The following is a 22,100-nucleotide window of genomic DNA, read 5'->3' as shown; positions in this document are numbered from 1 at the left end:
AACCTGAAACATTAATGCACTTACCCAATTTAGTTGAAAAGGAAATTAATAGCACAGGTTTTTTTTGTTGACAATTTTATGAGAATTCACAGTGGATATACACATTACTGAGTATGAATTCATAATGTTGCTGTTGAGAAGGTAATGAATACATGTACAGAATATTATCAGAGTTCACGGCTCGCAAGTATGAAAAATTTCAAAGAGCTTAAAAATCAAAAATTGCTCCTTCACTTCCAGTATTTTCTTTAAAATTACCTGCTGCAGAGCAGATTGGGCATTTGACAAACGTTTAAGTATCAAATCCTGGATGACTTTGAAAAGAAGCTTGTATATTAAAGTACAGCTGCATTTTTACAAGTGTGCTTATACATTTGTATTTCGATATTGGCTAAAAAATGAGAGGGGATCAGTAACAACACTAAGGTGGGTTATGAAAGGGAAATACAAGGCCAGACCTCCAGTAGGATTGGTAGCAGGCATGAATGATGCAGAGTAGTCTGCTAGGATGGCCCAGTAAAATGATGCCCATTATAACTAGCTGTAGCACCTAGAGACTACTCTGAAATAAGCACATTCATCAAAGCAGAGATGTTTTGAAGAAATGCTCAAGAAAGTTTAGCCAGGAAGGTTTGGAAGAGATTTTTTTTTTTCCACACATTCTCATGAACTGAGTATCTCAGGTTTTCATTAAAAAATGGACATTTCACCATGTTTCCTTTTCTATGAAGATATTTGAAAGATTTTGTCTTCAGACAGAAAAAAACAGCAACAAAAAAAATCAATTTCAGAAGGTCAAAAACAGATGTGAAATGAAACTGTCATTTCCTAGATCTTTACTCTCTGTGTCATATAGTACTGTATGAGTACTTAAATTGTGTTATAAACTCATTCCTTATTTATGTAGATCTACAATAATTCTCACTTATGCAAATTAGAATAATAGAGGTTAGCACGCTCAGGGCATTAAAATACCTAATTCTTTATAGTTCATCTAAAGTCAAAGATCAGAATAATCAAAATTCAAGTAGACCATGGATCTGGTTTCTGTGAGAAATGTTTTAACTACTGTCTATACAATGTATTAATGTTAATTCCTAATCTGGACAAATTTTAATGGAAGAATCTAAAGATGATGGATTTTCCTATGCAATCAATTTTCTCAACGATTCAATATGATCAAAACTTCCCATATGTAGTTCTCAAACTGTCAGAAAAAAAGAAAAAAAAAAAAGAGCCTGTAAAATCACCCCTTTCTTTGCTTGTGTAAATTAACTTTCAGGATAACAGAAAAAACTTACCTAACTTGGTTTAATTAAGTTTAATTTAATTTAGTTTTTTTTTCTTCTTCTTTCCTTTTTTTTTTCTTTTTATTTTTTCCAAAATGTATGGAAATGCTGAAGGGATTGCTTGTAAGACTGGGGTAAAACCATTCTCTTCAGCTAACAATTTTGGACAAGGCCATTTAAGTCCTTGTACAGTTATAGTTTCCCATTTAAGTCCTTGTACGGTTATATGATACTACATTTTAAGATTGCTACAGAAAATATTGAGTAATTTTGCTATTAGTCAATATACTATCAAGAGAGATTTATCTTTCTTTGGATGCAAGGGATGAGGGTAGAAATACATGGATATGCAGCAGGAGTGATATTATTAATTGCTAAGCATCATCATCCAAGTGTAAAAGTTTATGCATCTCAGTTTTAGGACTACATAAGAACAAGGCACAGGTACCTATCCTGCTCCCAACCTGCCGGTGCTCTTTGGCATGCTAATTCTGCAAATTTCAATTGTACCCATTTGTGAAGGGCAGCATATTTCACGAACTAATGTAGTAAAATGGATGTGTAGCTATTTCTTACTCATACAAGTTCCTTAGTTTCTCAGGTTTCCCAGATTCTAGAAAACATACAGATGAGCCATAGTTACATAGCAAAACCACATAATTTTGGTGAAAAAGACTTTTCAAGTTAGCCTAATTAAGGATAACTAGAAGACAAAAAAAAAAAAAAAGACAAGAAAACCTATCATCTTCATTCTTCAGGCAGGGTTTGGCAGGTGCCTATTCCCTTAGCTCTGTAAAGCATGAATGTATCTGAGGTGTAGCACTCCGTAAATTGGACTCTGAAAGGCAAATATTCCCTTTCTTTGATAGGTCGGCATGAGAAGGGAGACAGGATAAGTCACTGTTGCTTTTCTAAATGTATGAATACAACAGGGTTATTCGGATACAAAATCAGGCACAATTTTCAGCACCCAGCTGACCTGTGGCCTGTGTTAGCTGTTACCCTCCACATTCATTCCTGAACTGCTACAATTTTGATTCCACTTCCAAATTCAACTTTTCTCTTGGTTTCCTCTATTTTTCACTGTAGTCTCACAGGGAAGAACAGTTAGTTAAAATGGAACTGGGTTATATATTCTTAAGTCTGTAATATTGTCTATCTGACCAATAAAACCAACAAAGTAAGTTTTTGTCTTTCTGATTTCCTTAAAAAAGGTGCTAATGGGAAATGTTGCAGACATCAGCTAATTAGATCAATAATGCACTGTGTTAAGGAAGCAGTTATTTGAGATTTTGATAGGAAACGGAATAGAAGTAACAGGAAATCAGGAGACAGCGAATACTAACTCCTTTAAAAAATGAGCCAAAAATGTCAGAGTGATCTTAGTAAAAACAAAAACATAGAAGAAAAAAAAAAGCTTAAAAATAAAAAAGTATTTTCTAATAAAAAAGCTGCAACAAAAGGAGAAAATAAAGACAACCAAACATTAAATTATTAGCTTTGTATTCACAAACATTTGAACACGCAGGTATTTTCTATCTTTGTTATTGTATTTGATTTGCAACAAGAAATTTAAGGTGATATTAATGCCTTGAAAAATCAATGAACATACTTTAAAAAGGAAATATTCAAGCTCTCCTTATTTTTAATTGTAGTCAATAGTTTTCCATAAAATTATGTTTCACAGACAGAAAGTGCAAGCATTACCAATGCTTGCATCATCTCCAAGAATCTGTATAAGCAGTTAGTTGGAAATATGTCTATATGGAAATATATAAAATACAGCACTATTCAAGGAGGAGAAATTTGTTGTTGTTGTTATGCAATATGTTTCTTCTGAGTGCACAAGGCGACAACTCAGGAATACTTGCTCTGTAATCGTTACCTTTTTGGCAGGTTATAATTTTCTTCCGAAGCTGAAGGCACAAATCGTTGAGATGGTCAGCTTGCCAGTACTTAAGAAACACTTTTCGGACTCCTATCTAGAATACAAACAACAGGGAAACCTTCACCATCACTAAAAAATGCCAAAATGATGACAAGTAAATAACAACAGTATGTATGCAATCCATCTAAGGACTGAGATCAGATCTGCCATTTAAGAATAGAGTACAATGCCAATAGTTGTACAGAGAGGCAATATCACTTGGTTGAATAAAAAATGTATTTAGAAAGGACAAACAAGATGTCATACACAAATTCCCCCTTCATGTCCAAAAACATCCAGGACAAACAGTCTTCACATTAAATATGGGTTGGAAAAGAAAGCATTCTGGATGTAATTACACTAATGATGTGGTACTTAGAGACATGGTTTAATGGGTAATAGTGCAGGGGGACGGTTGGACCAGATGACCTTGGAGGTCTTTTCCAACCTCTATGATTCTATGATTCTATGATAATGTGTTAGACAATTTAATAGAAAACAAGGTTTAGTGTTCATAAAACAGAGGACTGTGAGCACGGAGAAAGGTGAGAAACCTTAAACCTATGTGGAGCAGAAAACAGTAGCACACAAATGACATCAGTAGAAGAGAAAAGATTCAGCCCAAATTGTAGGATGGGAGAAACTCAATGCCATTGGTAAGAATGATTCCTAGTGTCCTATAAAATCATGAACCCTGGTTCCTGGAGTTGCCAGCTGAAGCTGTTCTGCAGGTCTCCTCTCAGAATCAAGAAGTCAGAGCTGCATTTGTGAAAACTGCTTTCCTAAGTATTGACAGAGCGTATGAGCTTGTGCTGGCACTGAACATTTGCTTTGCTTGATTTATCTAGCTCTTTGAGGGTCTTAATAAAAACAGCATACATGGATGCTCCTCTCCCTTTACAGAAAAAGTTAATTAGTTACACCAAAAAGAAACACCTTCCTTTTGATACTTTCAGAACATGCTGAAACAATCCTTAAAATTATTCTCTGTATAATCTTCAAAATCATTCCTTTCTAATAGCCTTAAAAATAAATAATAATTACAAAAAATTTAAGAAAGCTACTCCACAAATACTAAGTCACTAAAAAGCTTGCAGAAATGATGCTTTTGTTTATATCACTTTCTTCTCAGAAATTCTGGAGAAGAAACTTCACTTCTAAGAAATAACAAGACAGTACCAGGTAGCTGTGCTATCCAGTGAAGATTATAGCTTTTTTCTAGCTAATAATTTTTTATGGTTTATAAGCATGCTGATTAATTAATACCAGTCTGGCTGAAATTGCAGACATTCATTCCAATTCTTGTTTGTACGCAGTGCACAAGCTCATTTTCTTCTCATTGCACCATCCTGCTCCACTGTTTTTTTAGTATAGATGTAGGAGCCAGGTAGTTGGCAGGGAGATTTGCACACCTTTTCAACTAACTGCTTTTAATCCAAACACTGTTGTCAGGTATACTTCACTGGTGGTGATAAACCAGAGATAGCCAGGACACATATACCATGTCTAAACTCCATTAACAAAATTCAGAAATGGCAGGAGCACTTTTTAGTCCCTCGGCTTCCCTTCTCTCTACTCTACAGAAAAACTACTTTGAAACAAATGTTAGGAGTCTCTAATTCTAAAGTTTGAGCTGACAGACAATGATTGTCAACTGTTAGTCTTTTAGTTAAAATCAGATGCACTCAAATGGCAAAATTAGAATTATTTCTAATTTTTTATTTGTTAGTAACTCTTTTCCCAATAAAATAAGCCTTTTTGTGTTACTGCAAAGTGTGTGAAGGCAAGGTGCTAAAAAAACATATTACTTGTCTTGCCACTGTAGAAACTCATAAATAAGGAATAGGCTTTCTTTACATGCTGAAAATGCCTGGAACAGCTATTTTAGAAAACTGTGCGGCTACAGAAATACTAGCATAGCTTAGCTATTCCAGAATAGCTCCTCTATTCAGACCATCTATTCTGGAATAATCCTTCTGCTTACAAATTGAAGTTATTATTCCAGAACAAAATTGCTTTTGTCCAAGAGCCCTGTTTCTACAATTGTAGCTACCTTGGTAAAATGGTGCCATTATGGTTACTTAATAGATTATCTTAAGTGATGCCTCATAATTTTATAACGTCATATTCATCTGAAGCAATCTCACTGAGTTCTCATTAGGCTCTCACACTTTGCTCTCAGGGACATATTCTCATCCTCATTTTTCTGACTGCTGACTTCAAACAGAAGTTTTCGCTTTTCTTCCTGTACTTTCACACTTGTCTCCTTGTCTGGTTCTTAGCACTCCAAATTCCTTCTTCATCCATCATCTGCAGTCTGCTTCATTAACAGAACTTGCTAAATTTCCTTAGGAATCTTTCTTTTTGTTCCCAATTTTTTTCCTCCTCTCTTCAGAAAAAAAAAAATTCAAAGAAAAATAAGTCAACCACTTTCTTCTTCAGTTTAAGTTTGCTTCTCTTTCAGGCATCTAATTCCATGTTATGAACAAGCAAATTTTTCATGTTTTCACAGCAAACCATGTCAATTTGCTCTTCTCTTCCCTTCAAGCATTCTTTTGAACCTTCAGCTTTCTTCCACGATACCAGAACTTCATCTCGACTCCTCCCACCACATCCATTCTGTCACTAAAGGCTGCAAATTCTATGATAAATGCTCATAAAAACAGTTTTCTATTCATCTTGTTAAATCACATATTGAACTTTTCTTGTTACTAGTTTTGGCTACTAAAATCTTCATCTACTTGCTCACATCACCTTAAATCCAGAATTGTTCTATAAGAATAACTGAATTATTACTCATATGGTTAACTGCAATGAAATTATCATGTAGTTTTTAAAACTAGCATTTTTTTTTCTGAGTAGTTCTCAGAAAACCAGTGTGCAGATACAGATACTTCTTAAAATTATATTCTTCTCCTCTGGTGACATTTTCTGTTTACACCCCACTTCTTCTTTCCATAAGCCCTCTACACCACTTTGAAGACTTTTTTTTTTTTTTTAACCCCTCTGTCTAAGGCCTATACCCAATTGTACACTCTTTCTCATTTCATCTCTTTCCCTCCTTTTCCTAAAATGCTTGTTTCTGTCCTTCCTTCCTCACTGGAAGTCTAAAGCATGCCTCCCTATTAGGGCAAGATTATGGTACTTTGACAGTAGAAAAATCAGAAAAATCAGTTGAAGGAGATGAAGAGTTACATTTTGAAACCTTAGAAGAAGCCCTTATAACCAGAAATGCTTACAGCAAAATTAACAACCCCATTCTCAATTAGTCTCGTAATTAACACACTGATCACATCTATGATGTACTTCAAGTGTGTAACTTAACTAAACATGGAGTTGTGATTTATTTTGCAGCATTCAGTCACAAAATCACAGTCAAGACAACTGCTCAAGCTTATGGTCAGTGTAGCTACAAGTGTTCGCCATCTGCCTCTGTAGACTCACAAAGCCAGCTAGGGGACATGCAAATCATCAGCGCTCTTTTCTCCCATCCCATACCCAAGGAACAACATAAATGGAGTTATCATGGTATCACTTATACTAAGAACTTCATTAGTAGAGGTCTGCTATGATTTTTAAGTGAATGAAGAACGGACAGAATACAAATTCATTTTTTACATTCAGATAAAAGCTATCTGCAGATGTTACATCATATGCCAGGTCTATTGAGAATAGACATCTAGACAGAGGCATGTATAGAATAAACTACTGTAAGACATCAGGTTACGTTCACATTGCTGGAGATCTCTGTTGCTCCATCTTTGAACTAAATCTGATATCCTCTGAAGCTGATAGAGAACAAGTTAGTCTCCCTGCCTCCTCTGCGCAGTTCTGGCGTTCAGTGAAAGCAGGAACACTGAAAAAGGTTGGCATTTCATATGCTGGATATCACTACAGTTTGTGAGCCTGCCACTTGTCTTCACTGTGGTCTTTTCTCTAACCACAAAGTGTTTCCTGCTTACCTAGGGGGAAAAAGGTTAAAATGTTCTTCCCCTAAAGAAGTCGGTTTTCCGTACTTTCGGGGCTACAAAGTGCTTTCATCTGAGTCTGAAATTTTAATGTCATTCAGACTCCTGTAAAAGTAAACCATCTGTGAATTACAGTCATAGTTATTTTAATTAGAAAAGCATTAGGGCTTTAAATGTTATTTTTCAAAATGACACATTTTTTAAAGATTAAGTAAAATTGTCATTGATGACTACCAAAGCTTCAATTACTGCTACAGGGCTTTTTTTTTTTTTTTTTCCTGGGAGGAGGAAGAAAGGATGGGAGGAAGCTGTTCTTATTCTCTCTCTTTCTTTCCTTCCTTCCTTCCTTCTTTCTTTCTCTTTCTTTTTCTTTCTTTCTTTCTTTCCTTCTTTCTTTCTTTCCTTCTTTCTTTCTTTCTTTCTTTTCTTTCTTTCTTTCTTTCTTTCTTTCAAGAAAAGGTGTAGGATGTAGAAGTACAGACATTCAAAACTATGGAATGGATGCTGAGATGGTGTGTAGGTGGCATGGAGGCAGTATTAGCTCATATTTAATAGGTGTCAAGGGAATCTGTAAAGCTGTTCTTTAGTTTAAAAAAGGCAATTTGTGGGAGTGCTGTGTGTTTCTGGCAGTACTTTCAAAATAGCTACCTACAAAAGACAGAGAACTATAATCTAATGATATTTTACACAATGACACACATTTTCACAGTGCATTAATGAAATGTAGAAAAAAAGCCTTAAAACTATTGTAAAACGTGTCTTTCTGCAGCGTACATGTCTGCAAAAATATTATAACGACAAACACATTTACAGGGCACTGATCTTTTACAAGGACTGAAATGTTATTTTTAAAGGCTTACTCTCTCTGCTTTATTTGCTAGCTTTTCTTTACACATTTTAAGAGCCCTCCTTTGTCTCTGGCAAACTACTGACCTTGTACAGTGGCACATACTGAATACATCCACAGTTGGGCACAGCTTATGTATGGTCTTAACAAAAGTATGTGAGTAGTCCAGTATTCACGCAAGTGACATAAGGCATTTATGCAATAACTTGTCAAGATCTGGACTTTTGGGAGAAAAAGCTCTCTGGGAAATGGCAGAACAATGGTCAGCCCTGTTCCAAAAACTGTGCAACCCTCACAGCTCTTCGCTGGTGAGGCAACAAAGAAATGACTGCATCACAGGAAAGGAAATGAACAGGAAGAGTAAGATGTATGTAAGGAACACAGCCCTACCCTGGTTTAATCTCAAGGGATCCCTGTATTATAGACCTACAACTCTATTCTTTCTAAATTCTAGAAATAGACATAGCACTGAAAGAAACAAGATGGAAGTGTCTGTGAGTGTGAACTGAGAAATACAAGCACCAGGCAACAGGGACAACAGTGGCACAGAAGGTAGCCCCTGAAGTGGGAATCTGGAAAACTAAACCCAGACACATAAGAGATGAGCACCAGGACCAAATATGAAGTGACCTATCTAAAAACAAAAGAAAGAGAAGAAAACAATAGAAAAGGGTCAAGAGAGAGGCAAATAGAGAAAATCAACTTTGAATTAGAAAGAGAGACTCAGAGTCCAAATGTGAGAGAGCTGCATGAAAGAGGACTCAGAAGGAAAATGAAGAGTTTGCCAGACTAGTGATCATAAGCACCCTGAAAGGTAGATAGAGGTAGGGAGGGAGAAATATATTCTAGAGGGAAAAAAAAAATAGGAACCATAAGAAAAGCTCAGTGTGAATAGATAGAGCTGGTCAGAAGTCAAAGTGAATGATCCAATGGTCAAAGGAGATGCTGTGGACTTGTATTGTGTAGCATAAAAGAGCTGCTAGGAAAACTTGCAGGTGGATGCTGGCTTGGGCCAGCTTTTTGGCAGTACTGGTGAGGTGTAGCCTCACTCTGGCAATTTGTGCTACCAGCAAATTATTTCTAAGAATATAATGGGATGATATACTACTTGGACAATGTAATTCTGCTGACAAAATTCAAAGTATAAGGCAAATACAAACACTGGTGTTTTAATCATTTGCCATTAGTTTGGAAACCCCTCCTGGGATTTTTTTTCAAACGTGAATATGAAATTACTCAATTTTAAAATTGCTTCAAAGACAATTGACTTCTAAAATAGGAGATTCAAAACTAAATGGAAAATGACTTTCAGCACAGCTAAGATTAGTAAATGACAAATAAATAAACTGGCATACAATTTATGAGGCTCCTGAAATGACTTCAGTAATGTCTGTAGCTGTAAGAACGTGGATTGGAACTAAATCAGCACCTGTCTCATGCAGCTACCTGCTGGTGATTTGGAGCTTCAGAAAAAAAATAAAAAATAAAATCAGACTGACCTTCCTGTACTGCTTATTTCATATCTGATCAGTCTTCGGATCATTCCATTCAAACTTAACACCTTGTCTAACTCTCTCCAAAATGAGTGATCTCTTGTTTTCAGAATCCAAGGCTACTGATAAGAAGGAATCATTGTGGATTAGAACTACCAGGCTAAAAATTGAGAAGATAAGCTAAGACAAAGATTTTATTAGACACGTTTAAGAAGTCCTGTCTTTTAAACAGACAAGTATTCATAGCAGTTAAAGGCTCAGAGATCCACCTTTAGTGAAGTCTGTCCTTCGGAGCGCTAGTATTTAACAGCTGCACTGTACAGTGAGAGCAAATTAAACTGACGTTTTACCTTTGGTAAAATACAAGTTGTTTGCATTTTGGCAAGCTCCATATGAAGTAACTGAAGAGTTAACTGCAGATCACTGACCTTAGCTAAACAAAATGTAAAGCTCCAAGTTTTGATGAGAAATCTCAGTAAGCTATGAGCTAACTCCCCTTTATTGAATTCATATTTGCAAGCTTAACAGTGTGAGGAATGATAATCCAAATGAATGAAAGTTTTCTTCTGTCAGTAAAAGCAGCCAAGGACTGTTTGTGCCCCAGATTTCTCTCAAAGCATGCTAATGTTTGCCGGCTAGTCACGCTATTGGGATGGTAGGCTTTCCCTGGCTAATACATCATCGCATGACAATAAATGAACAATGAACGTGGATTTGTAAAGGCCTTCAGATGTTCTGGAGGGTGGGAGATTCTCCTGCTCGACATGAAGCAGCCAGTACTCCCACTCAATTTGACTCTGAAGTTACCATATATCAGCTTGCTCCCTCTTATATTAGTAGCAAAACTCTCAATGACTTCTCCAGGGGTTAAACAAGTCTGTTATTTTCACTCCGTCTGGAGCAGGAATGGTTTGTTTTGATTTAGAAATCTGATTTTCTCTTACATAGGGTGTGCTTAAAAGTCACAGCAAGTAGCTAAGCTTGTCATGATCGAGTATATATTTAAACTGAAAGAACACTTTATCTAGGCTGCACACAGAGTCAGGATGCAAAAACAGCCTTTCATTAGTAGCTCTGCACTTTCATAATTTCAGTAGTTAAGCTAAGTGCACGACTGAAACAGCATTGTATGCCAGCTTCAATTAAACAGCTATTTTATTGTCCTAGTTTAGTTATCTCCAGCTCAGCTTACCCAAGTAACAGCAACATTTCATAAACCTATCAACACTTCTTTAATAAATACTTCCCCCTAACACAGAAGCTGCTGAATCAAGCACAAGACCTTGGCTAGCTGATAGTGTTTGCTCTTGCACTCCACTAAATAGTAGAAAATAAACCAAAATTGGATTCTGGTATTAGGTCTTCTTCATTTGCCCTCGATTTTTAAACAGGCTGCAATGTTTACAAGAGGAGGAAGAACACGTTTTGTGAGTAGGCTTTGAGTTTTGTTGTTTTGTTGGTTGATAAAACACTCTCGAAACACAAGTTATGTGAGGAAAGAAAGATAAATTGTCAAGTAGAAAAGAAATACGAAGAAACCACTTTCTTCACCCATTTTTGGGAACTCATTTCAGAACACTGATTTGCTTTCCCCTCCCATCAGTTTAAGATCACCTTTCACAAAATGAGATAGTCAAGTATGTTATCCCAAGGAGGTTAAATAGCGTATCATCTAAATTCACCCAGCTGCTACAGAGTTCAGATTTTTCCTTCCTCCCCCCACCCCTCACCTCCCTTCTGTGGAGTTCATTGCCAACCTTGTCCTCTGATGACATGTAAGCAGGAGGTTGATTTCAGATGTGTGTTGCTTTTTCCTAAACTTCACCATCCTTGATGTGGATACTTTAGCTGTCTATTTTTTGGCCAATTTATCCATCCAAATCTGCAACAGTTCTTCAGGGAAGTGCAGGTAACAGAATTGGGGAAGACATTCTTTGACTTATTCATGAACCCCTTCACCAAACAGATTTTCAGTTCCAGCAGTGACTCATTTGAAGTAGTTACTGCTGGCAAAAATGGCTGAATAAACTGGTTATATGTGTAACCCCCTAACTCTTGGATGATTTTTGGTGATGCACTATAAGATGACTCCTTTTCTCTGACTTGGGTAGCTGACATCATCCTGGGTTCCTAATTTTTCTTTTCCTTCCCTTTCTTTCCCCTCTTTCTCCTTTTCTCATTTTTTTCTTTTTTTTTTCATTTTTTTTCTTTTTTTTTTTTTTTGGAGTCCTCTGCTGTGAAAGCATAGAGGAGGTCACCCATGACAACTACAGATTGCATAAGCTTCCACATTTAAATTGTTATTTAAAGTTCAACTTTCATGATTAGTCAAATAAATCAAAAAAGATAATTGAGAGAGAGAAATTAGGTGACACAGACATTAGTCACTACTGGTATACAGTTTTGTATCAGCAATACAAAATGTGGTGGTGTCAAATTGGTGTTCACTGGGCATTGCTGTAAGAAGTTCTCTGGACTTAGAATTAATTTTCTCCTAGATTTTTCTTCCAGGATAACTATATTTCCATCTGTTAGTCATAACTCTTTGTGGCTTGAAGTGGTAAGGAGCAGGTCACTCACTCTTTCAGACAGACCTTGTTCCTTTCAACTTAGTCTGTTGCCAGTGTGCTTCTTAGTCACCCACTGAGAATGGTATAACTCTCACCTACAACCCACCCCCCCCATTCCATTTAACTTACCAACATCGCCTAAGATTACCAACATCTCCTAAACTTACCAACGTCCTTTCTGGTTTGAAGGAAAATGCATCATGTGCAGCTGTAGTTTTGCACACCTGACTTCTCATGATGTTAATGATATTCTGGAGTCAGAATCTCTAAAACCTGTTTGAGATCACAAGCTTCATTCCCTGCACAATGGAAGGCAATTTCCTTCTTACATTTTTGTCTTTCAAGGTTTCAGGCTTGTTTTCAAACACCAGTCACTACACAATCACTAGTCTTGAGCTACGGAATTGCACTGATGGCCAATTGCTTTTTGAGGGGCTGTAATGCTGTTACTGGCTCCTGGGGAAATAAACTTGACAGGCATCCTGCTCTGTGTTTTGTGACTGGAGCACAATATGTAATTACTGTTACATAGCTTTTGTCCAATATCAAACTTGTAGCCTCAAACAAGTTCTGAAGGTTAGTGGCACTCTCAGCTCCAGGTACTCGTAAGGTAAAATACATCTTCTAGATATTAATGGTGTGTTTTTTTTACAGGGAACCTTGTGGCAAGGATGCAGAATATACTCCAGAACTGACCTAAGAAAACTGACCTAGGGAAAGCAAGTCTATTTTATGATTTTTATCTTCTTCAGGGCCTTTCTTTTTGCTCTTTACTATCGAGGGAATTCAGGTTACACAATGATACGTGTCCTACTTACTTAAGTGACTAAAAGGGAACTTAAACAGCATTTTGACCAAAGAAAAACCTTCTTATGTGTCCAAGTACAGGTAATCATGCATATATGGGTAGGTACAATTTTTTTCCTGTTATAAGTAAAGAATCTAGGACACTGAGAAAAATTCACAGCACTAAGTCTAACACAGTCCTTGTCCTTCATCAACCTTTTCTTTTTCTTTTTTTTGCAGAAACCTTTTCCGGTCATCTTAATGCTTGGACATTGTTACATGAATTGGAAGAAATGTTAACCCCTTCCTTTAAACTAATATTCCAAAAGCCTATATGAGCGTTCTAACCACTCGTCTGTCCCTAAACTTCAGACCTGCCTCTGAAAATGGTCCAGATGCTGTCTTGTGGTATAAATTTCAGTCCTCCTAGTCTCGGAAAAGACTTGAGTGTGAAGCTCACACTGTCCAGACGAATACTCCATACATTAAGTCACAGAATGCTTCCTTTCCATACATCAGCTGACATAATGTGAAAGGGAACAAAGTTTTCTTTAGAAATTGCATATGGCGAGGAAATCAGTGCTGCTAAATTACAAAGTTACACTAAGAGTACTTTCAACAAATGGAGACGTATGCATTGCAATTCTTATTCTGGTGAGGATTAACTATGGTATAAACAGGGCAAGGAGAAGGGATGGGAAGCTGAGAGCTTCCTGTTCATTGGCATTTTCTGGTGGTGGTGGTGTTTGTACTTGATGTACAGTGATCCTAGTTACCTAGCTCTATCTCTGAGTCAGCATACTGCTACCTACACAGGCACTGACTAGATGGGAAGTCCTAAGCAAAAGTTTTGAGTCTGTCCTATTATCACAGTAAAACATTTAGCATAGACTTTTACATGAAGAAAATATGCATTTTTTGTTGTTGTTTTGTTTTCTTTCCTAATTCAGAAACAATTCAACCACTAAAATGCATACACCAGATACCTTTAAAAACCTAGATACAAATTTATAAAGTGTACACGCTTAATTGAATTCCTTTTCTTCCCACAAGAAGACACTGATTTTTGACACAATGATCACACCTACTCATATGGTAGAAAACTCAGAAAATCAGCTTGATTCTACTCCAAAGCATATATTAAATGTCAAAAGAATATACTGCTGCAAAGGATCTGGTGGCTTGCCACAATGGAAGTGACTCAGCTAGCTTGTTTAAAGAATGATATTTTAATTGCTTTGTAGATCACAAACCTGCCAGCCTTGTAATTTACACTGCTGAAGAACAAGACGACATCGCTCCTTGGCAGACAACTTCTTCTCTCCTGCTGCTGTATCAGCCAAATCTTTATACCTAGAAAAATTAGCAGAAGTAGAGTTACTCTAATGTGGGACTGGTTGACATTTTTTGCAGATACTGTGAGTTTTCCTTTGACTTTCAAATCTCTGATATACAAACTGGAAGCTTAGGATTCTGCTGCAGGTGAAGAAAACAAGGAGACCAACTGCTTTAAATCTTTCATGTTATTAGACATGACCTTGGTTAATAACAGTGTGGGATAAGTGAGGCCTAAACTCAGATTTGCTTCTTGTCAGTTCTTCTGATACCTCACTCAAAATCAATGCAGAAAGAATGCAAAGCCTCATCAACTGATTTAACTGGTACTGAATCAGGTCACTGAAAGGAGGAAAATATTTTTTCAGTATGTGTTATATAACATATGGCTACTACGAAGTAATTCATAAGAAAGTGGCATTGCTTAAAATGTTTTCCATCAACCTGAAAATATTTTTCTTCATTTTGAAGCATTTGAATGAAATGTCTTGTAGTGAAAAAGACTTTAAGGAACTTGATCAGTTTACACTATTGGAAAGAAGATCAAGAGGAGAGTTCATTACAGCATTGGAGTACTTTCAAAGATAAAAAATGCTAGATATTAAAATGCTCTTTGATGTACAGAAGAAAAGAATCAATGTAGGAAACAAGTTATACAAAGTCAAATAACAGAAAATTTCAATTTTAACTGAGAACTTATTACAACATACTACTACTAAAGAAACTCATGAATTTACCACATCTTGATGCCACATATTATTACTATAATTTCTTGAAGGCATTTCTCAGTCTAGATATGACAAGATGTAACGAGCTAGAATGCTTTTTCATTATAAGAAGCCAGTTTTTGAAAGGGGAAGATTTCACAAATGTGCCACTTTTGAGTAATCTCCCAATGAAACAGAGGTAAGTTTTGAAGTTTGTGTGCCAACTACATTTCCTGAGGTTTTATTTGTTTGGTTCTCTGGTGCAACACAGAAGTGCTGTCCCAGGCCCACTCACACAGACCATGGCAGGCAGAGCTGCCAGGCTCCAGGGATATCAATGGTCCCAGAAGCCATAGCAACTCTGGAGCAATTTCCTCAGGCAAACCACTCTAAGGCCAAATTGAACCTATACTTCTAGTGTCCTGGAGCTACGCTGAGCTTCTGCAGTCTGGGAATGTCAATTGGTCTGGTAGCAGTCCTGCTGAAGACTCTACAGCTAAGGTTCTATGGCTAGTAAGTGAAATTTGAGAGGAATTATTTCTGCCATAGAAAATATATCTGGAAAAACAAACAAACAAACAAAACACAACCCAACAAAAATCACCATCAGCACCAACAAAGCAAACAACAACAAACAGCCTGTGCCCATTTATTAAGTATTCTACTATGTTCTGTTAAATACTGTCACCTTTCAATGGAGTGTAGCCATATTTGAACATCCTTCTGGGATTACTGGTCATTAGTCTGTCTCAATTCCCAAATTATGCCCAAGAATGGTTTGGAGGAATTCTGGTTGGAAGGGGCCAACTTCACCAGAAACCCTTCTGATTAGGCTAACACCCTAGACTATCAGTAGGAAACTGGGGACCCTATTTTCTTAACAGCTCACCTAGGGTCACAAAGACATTTGCTTTGTGGATCGCCATTAAGGCTGGGGCCACCTTGTTTCCATACTTGTACCAACCAGCTTTTCTTAGAAATCATGGAGAATCAGAGGTATTAGAGAGAAAACAGCTGGAAAGCTTAGCAACTGCTGACTAAAATGAAGATGATTCAGCATTGACTCACAATGCATGAAGATGCAACTGTGAAAGTGGCCAGCCTGAAACTCACTCACAGTAGAAACCCAGAGAAACATATTTCATTCCTAAAGCAGTGCCAAAGCAAAGTTTAAAAGGCTGAAATTCTAACTTTGGTTCAGATTTACTTTAGAACCATTCAAATCACAGGACTCAAAACAAGGATAAACAAATGTTCTTTACAATCTATATTATACAAGAAGCCAGACAAAAATGATCCTTTGATTTCCCCCAATCTTAAAAATCTTTCAAATTTCATCACATCATCCTGGAAGTCTAATCAGAGTTCCAAATTCACGTCCACCCCTTAAAACAAGCCCTATCTTAGAGAAAGAGGACAGGTTAGTGGTTGTGGTAGCAGAGAAAGAACTAACTATGGAAATTTAAATTAATTTCCCAATTCTGCCACAAACTTCCATTTTGAATATAGAAAGTTATTTTGAAAATAACCTACTTCTCCCTAAGTTAGCTACTGAAAAGCTATGTTCCTAGTCTGAGTTAGCCACCTAATTCTCACAACAGACTGTGAAGACAGCTTTTTCCATCGGGTGATTTGTTCTATGCATCCTAGACATTTTTCTTAAAATGAGAAGAGATTGCCCTCTGGAGGTGCTCTTCTCTACTGACCACAGAGGGACTCAGTAGTCCAGACTGGAGGCCTGCATTTTGGGTGGCTGAGAGGGCTCTCACTCTATGACTACTTGTCTGACTGACTGACTGACTTATCTGCTGAGTGGGCCTAAGAGAACTTCCTTATTTCTCCTCTCTGTCTTTTTCAAATTTGTTGGCTATCTAAGCACCTAGAATGAAAAACAAACAAACAAACAAAAAAATACTTTTAGACTTGGTATCATCATCTGCCACCTCAGATCAATCACTTTAATCTTGTATATGACTGTTTAAACAAAAACAACACAAAATTTGTAGCTATTTTTTTCCGCCAGAATGTTTCCCTGGTTGGTTTGATTTTCAGCACAGTTCTTCAAATATCAGTATTGACACCAGGGTAGTAATGGGAATGGAAAAGCAGGGATGAGCAGACTACACCTGTTGGTGGCAGCCCAAATTTGTCCTGGACAAAAGTGGCGTTGTAATCATAAGATTATTTGACTTTTTTCATAGCTAATTTTAAATGTGTTAAAGCATTTAAACTTTCTTCATTTTGTTTTTCCTTTTGGAAGTATAACCAAACATGTAATCTATGGCTTTGTGATTTTTTGTATTTTAAGGTTGCTATTACCTTCAGGAAGCATTTTGTTAAAAAGAAAGCAAAATAAAATTGATAATAAACTGAGATATAAAACAAAACATATAAAAACTTGTAATAAACAATACTATTATCAAAACACAAAATTATTCATATTTAGTATATCGGATACTTTCTACTGTGAATGGACGCTTGTGTTGCCATATAGACACAATAATTTAATGTCCTGTTTAACTTAATACTTTCATGGTCTCAAGAATAACAAAATAACTTACTATTCATCATATTTACTGTATCATAGAAAATCATAATAAAAATACTGAATTTATGGTGCAGGCTTGTATAGATAAACTTGAGTTATGTGCAAACACTGGGGTTTGCTTCTGGGGAAATGTAATCTGTAGAGTCTTTGAAGCCTTCCCTTACCAGAGAATTCTGCTAGCAATGTAACCTTAGTTCACTCTTAGGTAAACGAACAACCCAATTAAATACCAGGCTTCTTCTCACTGACAGGTCATATATTTTCCCCACATAAATAACACAGAATATGTTTGTAAAGCTTTAGAGGCGATCCCGAGGAACCTAGCGAGCTACCTTGCTAAAGAAGACTTCAGTGAGGTGAAATACATTTCAGCTAAACTTCCATTGATGAATTACTTGTGTAGACTTTCTTTAGAGTCAATAGAAGATGCTATTTGGGTGTCATATACTCTGTTGTAACACTGATCCTTAAAATAGTTCAGATGAGTTTTGCACTGTATGACCCCATTTCTTTCCACTGAGTATAAAAATAAGGTATGTATGCTCCCGATTCCAGCATAGACATGTACCGTTAGACAAAGTGAGTCCCTTTCCTAGGGAAGTAGAGAGGCTGATAAAAAGCAAGATCTCATGGCCTAGCCAGAGCAATTTATTCACTAATGGATCCAAAACAAAATAAAAACCAGGCAGATTTAAAGGATTAAATTGACTCTATACTCCTCCGCTGCCATGTAAACACTAATGTAGTGTACATTAGGAAATGCAAGACCTCTTCACTTGCACTCTCCTTACAGTTACAAGTTATCATCAGGGAGCTCTCCCAGTCTTCATCCTCTCTACAGGAAATCAGTGTGTGTTTACCTCACCTTCATCCTTAGCACTGTCCTCTTCCCAACCTGTTTAACACAACAGAAGAAAGCTTTTGGCTAGACAGGTTGGCACTGTGAGCATGGTCTGGCTGGAACCCTCTGGTGTCGTAGAACTTGTGCTCTGACCTCTTTTCTTTCACTTCTCAATGATGCTCTTGATCATGAAGACTTTTTGATTGTTTGGACTAGACACTACTGCCAGTAGCTTCAGGTAGGTTGTGAATACCGAAAACTCAGTTCTCTTGGGTCTTCAAAGATAAGAGTGTTATCTGATCCTTTTCTCCCTCACTTCCCTAAGTACACAGTTGACGAGATCCAGCAGGCTGCTTTTTTTTTTCTTTTTTTTTTTTTCTTTGTTAGAATATTCCTGAGTTCAGGTTATGGCACAGTAACCCACAGTAATACTCTTGGGCTCAGCACACTATTTGATTTACATGGAGTGTGCACAAATAGGCTGTAGGGCTGTACTCCCAGTTCTGTATACACAGCAAATCTTTAAGCATTGGAATAAACACCACACACGCTATTTCAATAGCACATCAACATGATAGAAGACACTAATGGAAAGAACATTGAAAGTACAAAGGGCAGAAAAACAAGCTGCTCCAAATCAACAGTTTACCAGCTTACACAAACCACATCGATGTCCTTGAACTGATGCCTCAAAAATACCTTTTTTTTTTTTTTTTTTTCTTTTCTCCTGTTTGATTTTGCTATTCTATTTCTCAGGTCTTTCTCCTGCCTAGCCAAGAAAGAACAAAGTTAGAGATATCTACTGACTGCAGTCCAATGTCCTCAGTAAGAGGATAGCTTTGAATACCATAACTCAAATCTTTCCTGAAAGCAACTCCTTCTCTCCATGTCTTTGTCTTGTTATTTCAGAAATTAAAATCACATATGGCTGGCATGCAGCTACCTTATAGCAGTGCTAAGTAATGTAGTTTTAAGTGGTAAATATCCAAACACAGCTTATGCAAAGAAAAATAGTAAGTCCTGCCAGTGTAATTCATTATGTTGCCATTTCGTTTTCTCTTTCTTTTGTTTACTACGCTTTATTCTGTTTGCCAAGTTAAAATGGCATGATTCAGTAAGATCTATTCAAAAGGTAGTGAATAAAAGAAGGCAATCCAAATTAACCTGTATAATGTATTTCTGCTAAAAGAAATGTAAAAATTGTCATCACAAAGGAGTAAAAACAGGTTGCGCTGTCTTACTAAATTCTCTTTTCTTCCTTTCTAAACTTCTTTTCTTCCTTTGACAACCAGTAACAGATTGATGTATTATTATGTCTGTGAAATATGTGAAAGAGATGGACTTTGTTTGCAAAACTTGTCACTATGTGCTCATAACTCAAGATCTTTAGTTTTGTTTGTTTGGATTTGGGGAGGATGGGGAGAGTGGGTTAGGCATGGCTTGTATTTGAAAAAGCTATCAAGTGAGAGCTGAAATATCTAGAGGATCTATCTACTGCAGAGAGAAACATATCCTTTTCAAGGGAAGATAAGATGTCTGGAAATGTTTCAAGTGATAGAAACCTTGTAAAAACAGTCACCAGAGAAGAATAGGATGGAATTTTGATTAATGTTATGTGTATATAAAGGATACATAGTCATTCCAGTTCCCTGTGTTACATATTTTTTTTTCTTTTTAATTAAAGGAGTAACCTAATTATCTTTGAAATATGAGGAACAAGGGAAATTCCAGATAATTAGAAAAGGTGAAATAGAGTATTATAGTTTCCAAGAAAAGAAAAGTGATTCTGCCAATCTCTGTGCAATATATAAAACATAAATATATTGTTACACAGCATAAATATTAACACCCAAATCAGGTATTCAAAATTTGGGATAGAATAAACCCTTGACAGGCATGAAGAAAAAGATGCCTTTATAAAAACAGATTATAGCAGACAAAAAAGATTGCATTTGGGGCTTATTTGATAGAAGTATGAAAATACAATATAAGAGGACTGTAAGTTTCACCTTTATGTAAAACAACAGTTTTGGGAGTGAGTCTGCTTCATACAGACTTACAGAGATAATCCGTATAGGTGTGGACATGAACATACATGCATGAAGTGCAATTTGCCTAATAGGTTTGAAATGATGAATAAGTATATATGGCAATGAACCAAAACTTTACAGTACCTGCATACCATGGTATTAGGTTTTACAATATCTTAATTGATATCAAGCAATGCAGGATTAAATGGCTAGACCTACAGACCAATTAGAATTAAGAGAGAAAATAAAATTAAAGTCATTTTGGAAAAACCGCAAGCAGTTTTGCTGGGTTAACCTGACAGATATTTGTTGAGAGAAAGAAACTTGAAAAGCAATCATGCTGAAAGCAATCTTACACCAAACCGCCAGGTATGATAGCTTCATGACAGTGCTTTTATACATGCCACTAGAACCCAGAAACTTTTCAACTGATGAAATATTCTGATTTTTTTACTCCAACATTTTAAATTTAATTTCTTACATAAAGGCACAGGGGCATGAATAGCATGCTTTATCATGTCTATGGAGAAAAAAGGAAAATAGAGTGACATAAATGGTATGTAACTGAGATAAAACAGCAAAATTAAGGACCAAGAAACACAAGCAGAAAGACTCAGAAAATCCCCGGGGCATAATTTTACACTGACCTGCATCAGCCCTACATGGAGTTCAGTACAGACTTTTGAGGGAGGGTCTGGGCTATGAAATGCACTGAATCAGAATAAACTTGCACAGGAAGTGGTTATTTAGGATATTTTAATTTAGACTGAATAAAATATAAAATAAATCTCTCATACAAAGAAACCAGTTTGTGATGGGTGACAGACAAGTGACTTGCAAGGATTTTTTTCTTTCCTAAATTTTATGGGTTTTGCATTAGGTTTTGTCATCCTCAATCTTTTCTAGATGTGTGAACTGCAATTTCTGGAGAGAAGAAATAACGAAGACCCACGTATCTTAATCCTGGAATATTTATTCATATACTTCATGTAATTAAGCAGGGGCTTCCTCATCTCAGACAATGTGGCAGCAGAATAATAAATAGAATATAAATTATAGTTCAACTCTTGGGATTAGTGGATTCAGCTATGCAAATAAAAAAAATGAATTCACAACATCTGCTAAAGATTTGCATTACAATACTTCTGCATTATCTTACTTAAAGCTGACACTCCCATTCCACCTACATAAAGCAATGTAAAAACGTATTTATTTAAGAAACTTGCAAAAATTAAATCAAAAATACACTTGCATCAAACAGATAATCATCTATATTACACAAACACATGCCTCTAACTCTGTAAATGTTTACATTTCCCTCTAGGCCTTCTCCATAGCTAATTTCCGCTTCATGTTCGGGCACTCCACAAGCACAGACACAGAGCAGTAAAATGTTTCCCTGTACATGAAATATAAGGACTGAAGAACAAATTCAACTTTATCAAACTGATAACTTGATTCTGTATTATACATAGTGGTTATAGGACTGCTATGTAATGAAACTAGTTTGCCTTCACAGACATAGCCATGTGAAAACAGGGCATCAAAAACAGATGTCCTGAAAAACTTAAAGGTACAAAATCACAGAAAATCAAAAGGTACACTTTTTTTTTTTTTTTAAACACAGACCAGAATATAGGAATGCTAGGAGTGGGAGTCTAAAGGTGACTGAACAGATGGGTAAATTTCTGTCCTTTCCTACCGCAGGGAAAAATTTGTCCTGTGAATCTGAGTCACATCTCACTAGTCAGGATATAAA

The 22,100-nt window shown here is 36.4% G+C and overlaps 1 protein-coding gene across 1 annotated transcript in view; it reads right to left on the bottom strand.

The window, feature by feature from the left end:
- The window catches only part of MYO16 (myosin XVI), a 382,912-nt gene that overhangs the window by 49,307 nt on the left and 311,505 nt on the right, over window positions 1–22,100 (bottom strand). Inside the window, exons 28-29 of the mRNA XM_035565595.2 lie at window positions 14,134–14,233; window positions 3,175–3,271 (exon numbers count right to left, since the gene is read on the bottom strand). Coding sequence (XP_035421488.1) covers window positions 3,175–3,271; window positions 14,134–14,233 — 197 coding nt within the window. The remainder of the gene's footprint in view (window positions 1–3,174; window positions 3,272–14,133; window positions 14,234–22,100) is intronic.

Source organism: Cygnus atratus, chromosome 1, assembly GCF_013377495.2.
Source record: "Cygnus atratus isolate AKBS03 ecotype Queensland, Australia chromosome 1, CAtr_DNAZoo_HiC_assembly, whole genome shotgun sequence".
NCBI lineage: Eukaryota > Metazoa > Chordata > Aves > Anseriformes > Anatidae > Cygnus > Cygnus atratus.
The sequence above is the reverse complement of the archived record's forward strand: the minus strand, read 5'-3'. Positions and strand labels throughout refer to the sequence as shown.